Source organism: Pagrus pagrus, assembly GCF_965226575.1.
Source record: "Pagrus pagrus genome assembly, chromosome: 7".
Classification (NCBI taxonomy): Eukaryota; Metazoa; Chordata; class Actinopteri; order Spariformes; family Sparidae; genus Pagrus; species Pagrus pagrus.
Genome location: NC_140191.1, coordinates 28970435 through 28984062, shown reverse-complemented (window position 1 = coordinate 28984062; position 13628 = coordinate 28970435). Strand labels below are relative to the sequence as shown.

Here is a 13628-nt window from a genome sequence, read left to right as displayed (position 1 = left end):
CATGAGAAGCAGGGAATCATCAGTTATTAATATCGGCTGAAAAATCCATATGAGTCGTATCCTCAACACTGACAGTTACTGTGCTCTCAGCTCCGGTGAGAGCCCCGCTGTGTGTCTAAGGAAAGGCAACAGATATAACCAAACTTGCAGTAAACATCACAATATTATGATATATTTCTGTGATGACAAGCATGCCTGGTTCCTAAGATACACTACTGAAAATACCCAACACCGCTAATGGGATTTCACTCAATGGAGGCGAAAGTGAGGGCTTTTAAATCAGTCGCTCATGCCGCTTCAGAGTAAAACACAGCACACAGTGTCTTGTCTATCTACATTTTGCAATTAATCGGCAGCTCACATGCTTGTGGAACTGTTGGGGGCGATCCTAAGTTTCCGCGAGTTTCACAGCTTTTATTTAGACTCAGTTTGGAATAACTGTATTTCTTCTTTTGAAGCTGGGGTTCAAATATAAATCATGTTTATTTATCTGATTAATTTAAGTACATCCAATTAAAAAATATCTTCTTATGTGTTTTGTCTGCAGCTAAACCTTTGTTAGATTTTTGGTGCGGGGCCTGCCTGTGTTGGATATAGAAATGTTTGTGAGATTAACACTTACTGAAGAGTGTCAATGCGAGGCCTGATTTTTACTCATGTTTCCTCTCTGCAGACGGCCAAGAGGAAGCGGGGATACATCAGGAACAAGCTTTCTCTCAAGAAGGGCAGGAAACTGACCAAGAAATCTTTATAGAGAGTCCACCACCAACAGAGGCACATTGTGGATGGGAGGGAGGGAAAATCTTAAACACAAAACTTTAAATAAAAAAAAAACGAGCAGCAACAGTAAATCCACCAATCAAGATGAATAAGGAACACCAGAGGGTCTCCAGAGCCCTGTCATCCCACGCGTACTCACCTGGAGGTCCAGGCTGGAAAAGTCACATCAAAAAAGATGGAAGGGTCATTATGTTGCCCAATCTTGCTTTGGGGCCAGACTGTGGTGATGGCTGTATATCAGTGTCGTATGACTTACGATGAAGGAACGCCTCCAGAAAATGGAGAGCGTGGCCCCAAAGTGAGATTAGGTGACGTTATGACCCGTCCTTCTTTGTAGGATACTTGCCATCACCTCGGAGGAAGTGTTGAACCTCAGCTGACCTGATGAGCGGGGGTCAAGGAGGCAGAGAATGGGAGATGTTGGCCTCCCCACAGTGGTTTTAAGCTGAGGAACTGTGACCTTTGACCCACTTTTCTTTTTGGACTTGAACGTGATTGGAGACAGAGAGCAAAAGAGACTAGCTGTCCTCAATCCAGGGATTCAGTTTGGGACTGCTCTATGCACTGCGTCATTCATACACCACAGTTCTACCATGTCCTCAGCTGATACTGAAACCCCAGACCGGCTCAAACTGAGGTTAACAGCGATGTTAGGATGAAGTGGTGTTTTCCCCTTGTTGGAGTTTATTCAATTCTTGATCAATATTCAGTTTAATGTAAACAGAAGTGTACCTGCATCTTTAGTGTTAACCAGCAGTCAGTTACAGTACCTTTCAGATGTATGTTTGTGCTTAGATGCTTTTGGAAGGACCTGGTGTTGGAACATATTCAGCTGTCTGTTTTCCTTTGCAATCTCATTAGAATCCATTATTATCAGGAGCATGCATGTACACATGTGCCAACAAGGAGAAGCCACCACTTTTCATACAATCTCACATATCATCTTAGAACCGGACTACATGAAAGGAAATTCATGTTCATTACAACTTATTCTGTCAGTAATAATCACATTTTACTCACCGAGGTAACTGCTGAGACCTCGACACACAGCGACATCAGAAAAACAAACAGTCAGGCAGTCTGACCAGTTTAAAGAAGCCTCCAGGTTAGACACTGAGGACTGTAACAAAGGCAAACAGTGGCTTTATTACCAAACTGTCATCAGTAAACATCAATCACTAATTCATGGTTCAACTTTGATCTACTTTATTGCCGTAGTTGTGTGCACTGGAGCTGCAACGATCAGGTTGTTCAGTTGTCAGCGATTAAAATTAATCGGCAGCTATTTTTTTATAAGTAATCTTATATAAAAACTGTCAAAATTAATATCGTAGGAATATTATCATTTAAGATGCACTCGCTTTTAGTTTTTCCTCAAATTAAAGGGCTCTTCCTGAAATGTAGTACTTCACTTCCTTAAAGCTGGAGGACTCACAAGAGGCAGTAAATGAAAGGCTGAAGTGTGAGCAGCGGAGGCCTTGTGCGGAGTGTGTCTCTTGAAAGTGGTTCAGGTTTTCTGGATGCTTGTCGTCGTGATGTCACTGTGTTCCCAGATCTCAGCATTAACTGAAATGGGTACAGTATTATCATAAATGATAGAAATGATGGCTCAACTCTGGAAATAAGACCCAAGTTATGATAAACCCGATTTGAAATTTAAGCTGCGTGTAACACTGTAGAGCCACACTGAACTGAGAACAGAGCAGGCCTGTGAGAGACCAGCTCACAGGGTATAACATGTGTAAGAACATATCTTGGTTTAAAGATGCTGTAGGGAAGCCAAGACATGAGCCCAGGTCTACATGTTATCACTGATGATGATGATGATGATGATGATGATGATGATGATGATGATTAATGTATGAATATTGTATGAATATGTCACTCACACACAATGTTCCCAGGGGAATGCATGCACGTGGATTTCTGAGCCTCAGGGTGGGAAAATGAATGTAGAGACAAGAAGCAGTGATTTCATATGTGTGCAGTGTTTACTAAACAGCCTGAAGGTGAACTGGACTGAGTCAGGTAGAGCGCTGCTGGATATGATTTGTTTGGGAGACACTACCACTTAAAAGTAATAGGGCCCATGTACATGCTTTTTGTTGCTAGTAGAATATGTTAACGGGGGATGTCTGCCAGTGTGTTCATTAAAAAGCCATTGGAGGTTTAGCACTGTTTTGATGGGATTTGAAACCCTTTCAGGAGCTTTTAACACACCGTTCCAGTCAAAAACAATCTGAATGGAAGGCGGCAGTGTGTAGCTAACACTCCACCTGATCCCCTTTGATCATCCGTCAAATGTTCCACTGCACTCTGTAGATACAGCCTGCTCGTCCTCGTCACAGGCACAGTGACAGCCTCACGCTCTGCTCCTGCTTGTTATTCCCTGGAGGAAACGTTATGACGTCCTCTGAGCTGTCAGGGCGAGGACGCTTCATGTTTCCAAACAAAGGAAGGGGACTTTCAGAGCGTCATTACACTCTACTGTTTACTTGTAATTGGCTGATTTTCCTTTCTTGTTTTTTTAGTTGTGTCATGCAACCAGTGGCATAAAGGTGACTATTTCTTTCAGCGTGTGATTTATTCTGATTTGAGTGGAATTTGTTTCCTTGTTCCCTTTGATTTAATCTGCCTTATTCTTGTTTCTCGACATGAAGCGTATCCATCCTGCGTGAGCCAACTTTGATTCAGTTGTTAGGTTTTTGTCACAAGAATGCCAATTTAAGCAGTTCTAGGTGGAGAGGATAGCATTGGCCTTAACAGAAAAACAAAAAGAATCATATCGTTTCCAGAGCTCGACAGTGTCGATGAGTTTATTTATTACATGGACAATGGAGGCTACGTTGACTATAGCGGGCGTAGTTTCCTATCACAAAATGCAAGGATTTAATTTCTTTTTGATTTTCTAAGTCAAAGTTTCTTCCATCAATTGTAATGATCTGGATGCAGGTATGAGAATGAAACATGCCTTTTTGAATAAAGAGGTTGAAATAACGCTGGTGTTACTTCTTTTAGCTCACATACGTATGTTGTTCCTAACAACTACTTACCGTGTATTTAAAGGTCCAGTGTGTACCATTAAGGTGGATTTAGGGGTAGAAGTTGAGTATACAGTAATATTCATAATTATATTTTCATTAGTGTATAATCACAGCAGGTATAGAGTCCACCATGTTTCTACAGTAGCCCAGAACAGACAAACCAAACAAAAGTGGACTTTAGTGTTTTTACCACAGGAGAGTGAGGCCAGGAGTGTTCAGCTGTTTGCAATCTACAACTACAATCCTCCTCACAGAATAAGTCTGAAAAATACAGCTGTGGTCAAAAGTTTACATCAGTTGTAAAGAACATGAATATAATGGCAGTCCTGGGTTCCAAGGATTTCTACAACAGGTGCAGTGCAGTGACTGGAAAGGGAGAAAGATTAAAAAACAATATTCAATCACAGTGTGAACAGAAAACAATCTGACTGTATGTTGATGAAGGTTCTGTTATCCAGGTCATGTAGTACAGAGTGATATATCACAGGCAACTGGACTTGTTTCAGTTTCTTGAAGATGTTTCAAAACAGCATCAACTCAGTTACCTGTTACATATACAGCATCTAGCCAAAACTCACAGAAGGTCGCCAACAAGGTAAGAGAAATAACACTGGACTCAGATGAAACAATGGTTTCTGATGATGTCGCATCACTTTTTAAATGCATTCCCACGCAAGAAGCGATGAAAATGGTGAAGAAACGCCTTCAATGCTATAGGACAGCACTCTGTCCAGCAGGACCAACTTCACCCCAGACCACATTTGTGCCTTACTTGACCTCTGTCTGACGACCACCTACTTCCAGTACAGTGAAGGTTTCTACAGACAGAAGCACGGCTGTGCCATGGGCTCACCTGTGTCCCTAACAGTGACCAACCTCTACATGGAAGAAGTTGAGAGCAGAGCCTTGATTACCTTCTCAGGAACTGTTCCCAGCCACTGGTTCAGGTATGTGGACGACACCTGGGTCAAAATCAGAACAAGGGAACTGGAAGCCTTCACAGAACATATAACTGCTGTGGACAATAACATCAAGTTCACACGGGAAGATGTCAGAGGAGACACTCTGCCCTTCTTGGACTGTGCAGTACACACTGAAGAAGACAGAAGCCTCAACATTGAGGTGTACAGAAAACCTACACACACAGATCAGTACTAGCTGTTCGACTCTCATCACCCACTGGAGCACAAGCTGGGGGCCGTCAGAACCCTAAACCATCGGGCCACTAAGTCAGAGGGGAAGGAGAAGGAACAGAAGCACATCAGGGGAGCACTTAGAACCTGTGGCTACCCAAACTGGACCTCTGTCAACACCTCTAAAAGATCCAGAGCAGACCGAGAGGAGGAGACGAGAAGACGTAACATCGTCATTCCTTATGTCGCAGGAACATCTGAGAAACTCAGGAGGATCTTCAATAAACATCATATCCTGGTTCACTTCAAACCTACCAACACACTGAGGCAGAAACTTGTCCGTCCTAAAGACAACACACCCAGACATAAACAGAGTCATGTAGTTGATGCTGTTCAATGCAGCCAGGACTGCACAGATTTGTACATTGGGGAACAAAACAACATCTCCATAAACGAATGGCACAACACAGGAGGACCAACTCCTCAGGTCAAGACTCTGCTGTCCACTTACATCTGAAGGAGAAAAATCATTCCTTTGAGGACAACAATGTAAACATCTTGGCCAGAGAAGACAGATGGTTTGAAAGAGGAGTAAAAGAATCCATCTCTGTCAAACTGGAACGACCGTCTGTGAACAGAGGAGGCGGCCTACGACATTACTTATCACCCACCTACAACCCTGTCCTGTGTTCCCTCCCCAGACAGCTTAACAACCATTCACACCTGGGCTCACCTAGCCCTAGCAACCCACATGAAGGCTGGTTGGGTCAACGACCCACAAGTGGCCCTAATGACTCTGTAAGGACACTCCCACACAGAGTTTAAAAGCCTGCAACTCCCCTCCAGTTAGTTAGAACTGAAGAAGCCTCTTGGATGAGAGGTGAAGCGTCTTCAAGGAACTGAAACAAGTTCAGTTGCCTACAATACAGCACTTAGTGTAATCTGACTATAATGTACATTGGTCTCAGAGCACAACCTTATAGTGTCCTGTAAATATAAAACAGATCATCCTCAGTAATACTTGTCAAAATACTAGGAATCAGAACCAACAGCTTCTTCTTAGTAATCAGTGTTGAGGATGGTGTGTGAGACTGAATAACACTGCATCAAAAATTAAGTCAAGGTTCAAAACAGGAAAAATCACAAGCATCACAAAATAACGAACCATTCTTTTAAAGTGAAAGGTGATAGAGGGAGACCTTGATGTAATCTACATGAAGCTTGTACAAGGAAAATTTGAAATAAATTCACAACTACTGTCCCATGAAGCGCTGACTGAAGGGATCAGCCTAAAGAGAAGTTTCCTGCGTGTTAGCACGCCAACATTTGCTTATTAGCAGTAAACTTTACATACAGCAGAGACCTGTCGTTATTTTTACAGGTATTTGGTCATAAACCAAGCAACTGATGCACAGACGGTAGAAACAACAAGCTTACCATACAGGATGGCGTACAGTTGATTTAATGTTTTATATTTCAAATGTTACAATTACAACCATTCTCTAAAAATGCACAAAATAAAAACAAATCACATTTTAAAATGATACAACTGCATTAACAAGAATGCATCGTTTGTACATACACTGTTACAGCCCCTTTGTCGAAGCTAGAATATATTCATACATTCAATACATCATTGAATGCATTAATTCTACATTGATAACTTCAATCATGCAAACACACTGACAGTTGAGACGACACCACAGAGAGATACAAATGAACACAAGTTGGGGGGATCTCGGTACATATGAGAGGCAGGTGTTTCTGAATCATGGGGTCGTTGAACTGGAACTGTGGTCTTTTCTGATGGAAATAATTTCTTTACTGTTTCCCAAACCAACCAAGAACACAGGAACAATCCTAATCAAAAGGTTGTTACCGTCCTCTGGATTTGACCAGAAGAGATCTCAACTTGACATTTTTCATCACATGTAAAAAAAACAAACAAAACACATTTCTCCTCTTAACTTTTTAGAGAAACGTGACCTTCCGTGTAAAATTAGGCACGAACGAAACATCTAAACAATAATTTCATTTCAACTAATAATTTGAAGTGTTTTTGTACCTGGTGTTGCCTGATTTCCATTGATCAGAAGAAGTTGCATAGTTTGTGCTGAACTGAGTGCCAACCAAACGTTTTGAGGAGCACCTTCAAATGGCAAAGCTTCAGCCTTGCTCCTGTGTTTTGACTGCAGAAGTGCCTGGACAATGTGCACTCTGACTTCTTAACTCCGTCTCACTAACTACTGCTCATGTTCTCTTGTCATATGTTTAATGAAAAAGGACTACACATAGAACCATACTGGTGTGATTTCATTTTTTTTTTAGCCCATTAACAATTAATCGCCTAAATTTGACATTTCTGTGAGCATTTTTAAATATTTACCAAAGGTAAACTTTCATGCTATTGCTTAATATTTCAAAAATGTATTCTCAAAATCTGCTGAGACTTTAAGTTTGTTTGAAGTTGGTCAACAATCAATATTAACATTACTTCAGGTTTTCAGGTACCTACATTAACCAAAATGCATCTAAGCCACTGAGGGACATCACTGGAGGTAATTTAGCAGATTATCCTATATGCAGTGGTGCTCCCCAAGACCCGCAAGTATCACTTTAATGTGTGAAATTGGTGGAGTTGCCTCAAAGTCATCTCTCTACTCCTACACAAATACAATCGAAAAAACACGGGAATCAAGATGTTCACTGCTATTTCTGCAAGTTGATTTTCAGTGTGTACTAAAATGAATGAAACAGTCATCAGTTACATCACATTTGGACTAACGCCATTTGTAGTCAGTGGGCTAAAAACATGAAAAAACACTGGCACTGTCCTTAAAAAAGAGCTACAGAATGAACAGGCTGCACACAGTTGATGGACTCCAGACAGTGTCTGTATAGAATACACTGTTCATTTAACTCCTGCTCCTGTTTGTCGATAGTATGAGAAAAAGATATGACCATTAATGTTTAAATGTCACTTTAATTCCTTTCTGTCACAGAAGTTAAAGAGTCCTACGTCTCATCAGTAACACTTAATCCTCCTCTTCCTCCTCATCCCCTCCAAATGACAGAAGGCTATTATTTTTTACTTTCTTTCCAGTGTTCACCTCCTTCTTCTCCTCATCCTCCTTCTCCTTCTCCTCCTTCTTCTCTCCTCTGTCACTCTTCTTCTTTTTGCTGGAGCTGGCGGTGATGCCCTGGAATTTGTCAGAGGAGGAGCGCTTGGCTGGTTTCTTGAACAAGATTTTACCATCAGGAGGAGCTTCATCATCTGTGGATGAGAATGGATGATTAATTAGGCAGGGATTTTCGGATTTCTCTCGTTTTAGTTAAATGGTAATAATCTAAATTTTAGTTAAGATCATCTCATTGAGCCTAAGTTTATCAGCAGTGATGTGCTTAATAAACATTTGACTGAATTGCACCTTTCCACATGTCAAGGAAACAAAGAGGCCCTTTTGACCTCAGCTGTACCTTTATCTGTACGCAGTTCACCCTTCATCTTCTTTACGTCTTCTGCGGTCAGGTCTCCACTTTTTAGGACCACAACTTGAGGTAACTCATCCTCTCGATCACTCCCGCTGTCATCGTCCAATGTTGGCATCTCCTGGCGCTGAGAGGGGGATACGAAACACAGACAAAGGGGGTTTCTTTACTAGACGGCCACACTGACACTGTGTGTTCTTTCATTAATCGTGGATTTTTTAAATCAACAGACGGCAACTTAAAACCATTCAAATAACATAACATAAAGCTGACCAACGTTAGCTATTGTTAATTCTTCGTATGTAATGTAACTGGGGATCCGGGTTGCTAGCTAGCTTACCCGATTAGCCAAACTAGCCAACCAACATACCTTGGTATCGACAGTCGGTCCCTCTTTGTAACCAACATCACTTTTAAACTTCTTCAGAAAGGACGGTTCCTCTGGTTTCACCCATGACACGCCTCTGGCCTTATTCTTATTCATTGCAAATGCTTAACAGAAATAAAAACAGTCAATGAATTGCGGGTCTAAATAGGTATTCGACAAGCATAGCACCAAAACACAACTACGTCATTAAGATGCGCCGCCATGAGTCACGTGATTTCAGGAGCTCTTATTGGTCAATCGAAGAAAGTGAAGTCAAGATGGCGAAGATGTGAACGGGGAAAGGATTTCGCCTTCAAAGTAAAACTTTGTAATTGGTCGAGGCAAAAATAAGCAGCTTCTAGCCAACAACCGAAAATGCCATGACAACCCTGGTACACGAATGGTAGGTTTCGACCATGAGTAATTGATTTTGACCAGGTATATAGGGAGCTGCTGTAAAATGTTCGATAAGCAGATTTTATTTCGAAAAGTTCTACTGCAGTCCATCATTCATGTTAGGCTTGACACAGTTGCCCAGGGGGGTTATGGGATCGCGTCACTGAACTGTGTTTGGTTCTCCTCAAATATGATCTCGGGGACTTTGTACGCGTTATTAGCGGGGTTTCTGGGTGCCGCTGCCTCTCTGTCTGCCAAACTGTCTCTCGGTGCAGACTACGTGAGAGACATGTGTGAGTCCGGGCTCAGCGGCTGGACTCCAACACACAGTCAGAGTGCAGCCTGTGACTGGGTGAGGACCTGTTATGGTGCATTCCATTTGCTCAATAGAAGACTTTGAGAGTCGCCGCCTTCTGTCTTTTCTAAAGTACATTGCAGTGATACCATGTACTATACCATTAACTGCTCATGCTGGATTCTGTGACATTATGAGAAGGAAATAACTTTTTTCTGTCAGTTGCATATCATGTCAGTTGCATGCATGTTGTGAAGACTGTTAAGCTTAATCCTTTACATTACCCCTGTTAACACAGTGGCTGTAAAGAGTAGAACAATATTCAAGGAGGCACCTATTTAAAAACCTGCTGCAGCCATCCAACACAGCTCTGGTTTAGAGGGAGGTACCTGAAGGGAGGAAAAGGAGAGAGCGATGCCACAGGCTCATCAATGGCTCAGCTGGTGTACCTGTAAAAGTAGACCGGTTTTGAAAACCCCTATCATATTTTGCATACACATATATTAGTCTTTCATAGCCACAAATAGATACATGACCTCATTGCTATGCATTTGGCAAACCGGTGTGTTTAAAAACTAAAAACAGTATGAACAATATTTATTGGGTCTAGCAAGTTCAAGATCTTAACAACATGAGGGGAGGGGGGGGGTGCTCAAACGCTCCACAGGGGCCAGAATCAACAGAGAACATGAGTTGTTTGTATTTAAGATGCCCAGTGCATGTTAAACATTAGATGTATAGTCACTGTATTAACAGGGTTAATTCACAGATTCTACAATTATACACAACATGCATGCAGACGTGATACTGTGATTACATGACAGTGTGGCTGGTTGTTAATGGGAATCATGACTGGTGTGTTCCCATTGTAAGACTGTCTCTAGTTTCCTTCTCACGGTGTAACAGAAAACAGCATTACCTCTTCCCCTGAACAGTTTATGATGTTGCGGTATCATTGTAATCCGTGACCATCAAAACATGGGTACAACACCTTCTCTTTGTTGTCATGTTTGGTTAAGGAGCTATGATGCAAAATACATAATTAATTTATAGCGGAAAGTAAAATGGTCGCCATGGCTGCCACATGACATTTTTGCAATGCTCCATCTCTGAAAATGTTCCCCCAAACTGTACCAGTGTACCAAGTGTCATGCTTTATGATAAAATGAACAATTCACCTCAAATTTATCGCATATCATCTGGACTGTTATGGCTCCTGGTCGAGGTTTAGTACTTTACCTTTTATATTGCATACTCGGCATGGCAAGGTTACCGTGAAGCTGGCAGTTGGTTTTTGCTTCAAATAAGTGTGAAGGGGTCAAAGGTAAGTAGGACTCTTAGAGGTCCGGTCTGGGGTTATTAATACACCTCTGCATGTTATTGTTTTTGCTTGTATAAGTCCCTCACTGTGGATATTGTCTTATCTAAGCATAAAAAGTAGAAAATGCATTTCCTGCTGAAAATGCAGTGTGAATGCTGAAATGCTCACTGCTTGAAATGCAGAGATTGCCTCACACTGCCTGACCAAAAGTCAGGAGTGGAACCAGTGATCTTGGCCACTGCACCAGACAGCCATGCTTGTGTATACTGTATGTCAGTATGTGTCTGTAGAAGGGATCTTTTTACTGTCTGCAATGTTACATTCAGTGGTTTTATTTCATCAGTAGATATTTGTATTGTGTTGACTTCAAGGTTTTCTATCTGCCTGATACCTGTTTTTCATTGGGCTCTGGAGGTTTACAAGTTGAAACTTGAAATGGTGTCCATATAGGTGATGTCATCCTGTTCTGTATGCTTGGACAAAATATTAATCTTAGTTCCTTAGCTCAGTGCACACATATTATTTCACAATTTAGCTTATCTGTTTCAGGTTCTAACTCTCTCTCTCACTCACTGTTTGCCTTCAATCAACTCCAACTTGTCTCTGCTCTCACCTCTTCATCCACTTTGTCCTATTCCCTCGACCCCCCCCATCTCCCTCCTCATCTTCCTCTTCCCCATTCTTTCATTTATATTAAATCTCCTGAACTTGATCCACTTCTGTACACATGTAAACATTTTAAAGACGGAAACTCCATTTAAATATTAATGTTCCCCATCTTTGATACACTATGAAATGCATTCAACTTTTCAGTCCCATTCATAGTAATTGACACTTTCCCACTGTTACTCTTTCTAAATAATAGAGCCAAATAACCAGAGAGTAGTTTAGCTACCTGTCCAGCTGCTGCTTTCTCATGTCAGCTGTGTGTGTTTGCAGCTCCACCTCCCCCTGCGGCTGCTCTGTGGAGGCCTGCTGTTTGCATGTAATGCTGTCATGTGGACCTTCTTCTCCAAGGCTCTCCGACACTGCTCCTCTTCAGCCAGGGCCACTGTCACTACCACTGCATCCAACTTCATCTCCTCAGTAAGCTCTGGTATCCTCCATGATGCTTCAAGTATGTCTTGAAGATATTTCACCCCTCATCCAAGAGGCTTCTTCAGTTCACTCTGTTCACTTCAGAGCTGAAGAAGCCTCTTGGATGAGGGGTGAAACGTCTTCAAGAAACTGAACAAGTCAATCTGCCTACGCTACAGCACTCAGAACATTCAGACTTATGTGTCTGTTTATCAGTGAGTCTGTTTGTTTGTGTCCAGGCCATCCTTGGGAGGGTGATTTTTGGAGAGACTCACGCAGCTCTGTGGTGGATGGGCATCTCTCTTACTCTGTGTGGACTGCTCGTACTTCATGGATCCTCACCTCAGACATTTCCACAGGAGGAGGGCAAAAAAGACAAGTGATGTAGGCTCACCACAAGAGTTCAGCTGCTGTTCTTAAGTCAGTCACAACAACCTGTGGAGCAACATATCTTATATTAAGTGCAATTAAAACTGCAGACTATTTTTGCACAATGTTCATGGTGGATTCAGTACCATCAGTCCCGGGTACCGATCCAGGGTTGTCTCTGAATGTGCACTGATTTGTCTTTATTTTGTCTTCCGTGAGGGTGTGTTGGTAGCATTTAAAACTGACTTGGTCATTGTGGGAGACATTATGCACACAGAGACGCACCGCAGCGCTCCTCCTCCAGTTAAATAGAGCATTTTGCTCATATACAGTCAAACGGAGTTGTCATCATCTTTATTGATTATTGATCACTGTCAAAGGCAAACTCCACGTAGAAAGACAGGACTGTCAGTAGCTGTGCTGGGTTGCTTGTATCCACAGTGCTTCCAGCTGATCACTGAGAAATGACACTACCTCCAGAGGGAGGACTGATTCTGTCCTCTGTACAGCCCCATGCATTTTAAAATCCTCCTTACTGGACACAGACTGATCACAATGTCACCACTGTGCTCAATAACAGCAAAATCTCACCCTGGTTCAACCCAAGCATGAAGCAGACCTTAGTCAAATCATGTAAATGAGATAAAATAACAATAATCATCACGCTATAACGTGAAACTTATCACGTTCCTACAATAAAGTTTTCACGGTATAACGTGACAGTGTTCTTTTTTTTTCTTGTGTGGCAGCAATACGCTTCCATAAAATCTGCCATTAAATCTAAATCAAACTGAATTTACTGTGTGGATGTGGTCATCTCGGTCCGTGCAAGGCAGGTCCATTCGCTGAAGAACAGAGGAGGGCAAAACCCTGCGCACAGATTTTGTGAATCCGTTCCCACGGATTTCCACATCCAGTTTTTTTCTACCATGTGACCCTAGAGGGGCTCTGTACAGAAGAGTCGGAGAAGGTGGGCCTATGTTGACATAGGCAGCGGTGTGAGTGTGTATGTATGTGTGTGTTGACTCGCTGTCAGAGACAGGAGAGGGTGAGAAAGCACAGCTGGTATTAGTGTTGATACTGTGGAAAGTGAGTATTGAAACCGTTTCAAATATTTAGTATAACATTTAGTATTATATGGTTTAAAGTATCTAACTTGGGATAGTCTTACTAACTGGAAATGTCAGACTCAATCTGTCTAACATCAGCAACTCAGGACAGTCTGATAAGAGTTCCCCTGTTAAGTTTTTGTATGTCATATATAACTGTGCAGATGACTTTGTAAAAAGTAAACTGCTACTGATTCAATGTTGTTTCTTTGATTATTATTAACAGCAAAAATCTTTAAGACAATGCA

The 13628-nt window shown here is 41.9% G+C and overlaps 3 protein-coding genes across 3 annotated transcripts in view; 2 read left to right on the top strand and 1 right to left on the bottom strand.

Moving 5' to 3' along the window:
• The window catches only part of LOC311260424 (dolichyl-diphosphooligosaccharide--protein glycosyltransferase subunit STT3B-like), a 61913-nt gene extending 58136 nt beyond the window's left edge, over positions 1–3777 (top strand). Inside the window, exon 16 of the mRNA XM_084358219.1 lies at positions 674–3777. Within this exon, the coding sequence (XP_084214345.1) occupies positions 674–754 (81 nt within the window). The 3' untranslated portion in view covers positions 755–3777. The remainder of the gene's footprint in view (positions 1–673) is intronic.
• Positions 3778–6403: 2626 nt separating this feature from the next.
• On the bottom strand, positions 6404–9031 carry kiaa1143 (KIAA1143 ortholog). The gene is made up of 3 exons (XM_084356537.1): positions 8817–9031; positions 8435–8573; positions 6404–8231 (listed from the first exon to the last, which is right to left on the bottom strand). The coding sequence occupies exons 1-3, from the start codon at positions 8928–8930 to the stop codon at positions 7993–7995; spliced, it is 492 nt and encodes a 163-aa protein (XP_084212663.1). The 5' UTR covers positions 8931–9031; the 3' UTR covers positions 6404–7992.
• Positions 9032–9358: 327 nt separating this feature from the next.
• Positions 9359–13567, top strand: tmem42a (transmembrane protein 42a). The gene is made up of 3 exons (XM_084358495.1): positions 9359–9561; positions 11765–11911; positions 12142–13567. Exons 1-3 carry the CDS (start codon positions 9400–9402, stop codon positions 12283–12285), a joined length of 453 nt encoding a protein of 150 aa, XP_084214621.1. The 5' UTR covers positions 9359–9399; the 3' UTR covers positions 12286–13567.
• Positions 13568–13628: the final 61 nt, after the last annotated feature.

Coding starts and splice junctions, on each gene's coding strand:
- kiaa1143 (XM_084356537.1), bottom strand. CDS start 8,930: ATGAATAAGAATAAGGCCAGAGGCGTGTCATGGGTGAAACCAGAGGAA. Junction 8,574..8,816: donor GACCGACTGTCGATACCAAG/GTATGTTGGTTG, acceptor TCCCCCTCTCAG/CGCCAGGAGATGCCAACATT. Junction 8,232..8,434: donor TGAACTGCGTACAGATAAAG/GTACAGCTGAGG, acceptor TCTCATCCACAG/ATGATGAAGCTCCTCCTGAT.
- tmem42a (XM_084358495.1), top strand. CDS start 9,400: ATGATCTCGGGGACTTTGTACGCGTTATTAGCGGGGTTTCTGGGTGCC. Junction 9,562..11,764: donor AGAGTGCAGCCTGTGACTGG/GTGAGGACCTGT, acceptor GTGTGTTTGCAG/CTCCACCTCCCCCTGCGGCT. Junction 11,912..12,141: donor CATCCAACTTCATCTCCTCA/GTAAGCTCTGGT, acceptor GTTTGTGTCCAG/GCCATCCTTGGGAGGGTGAT.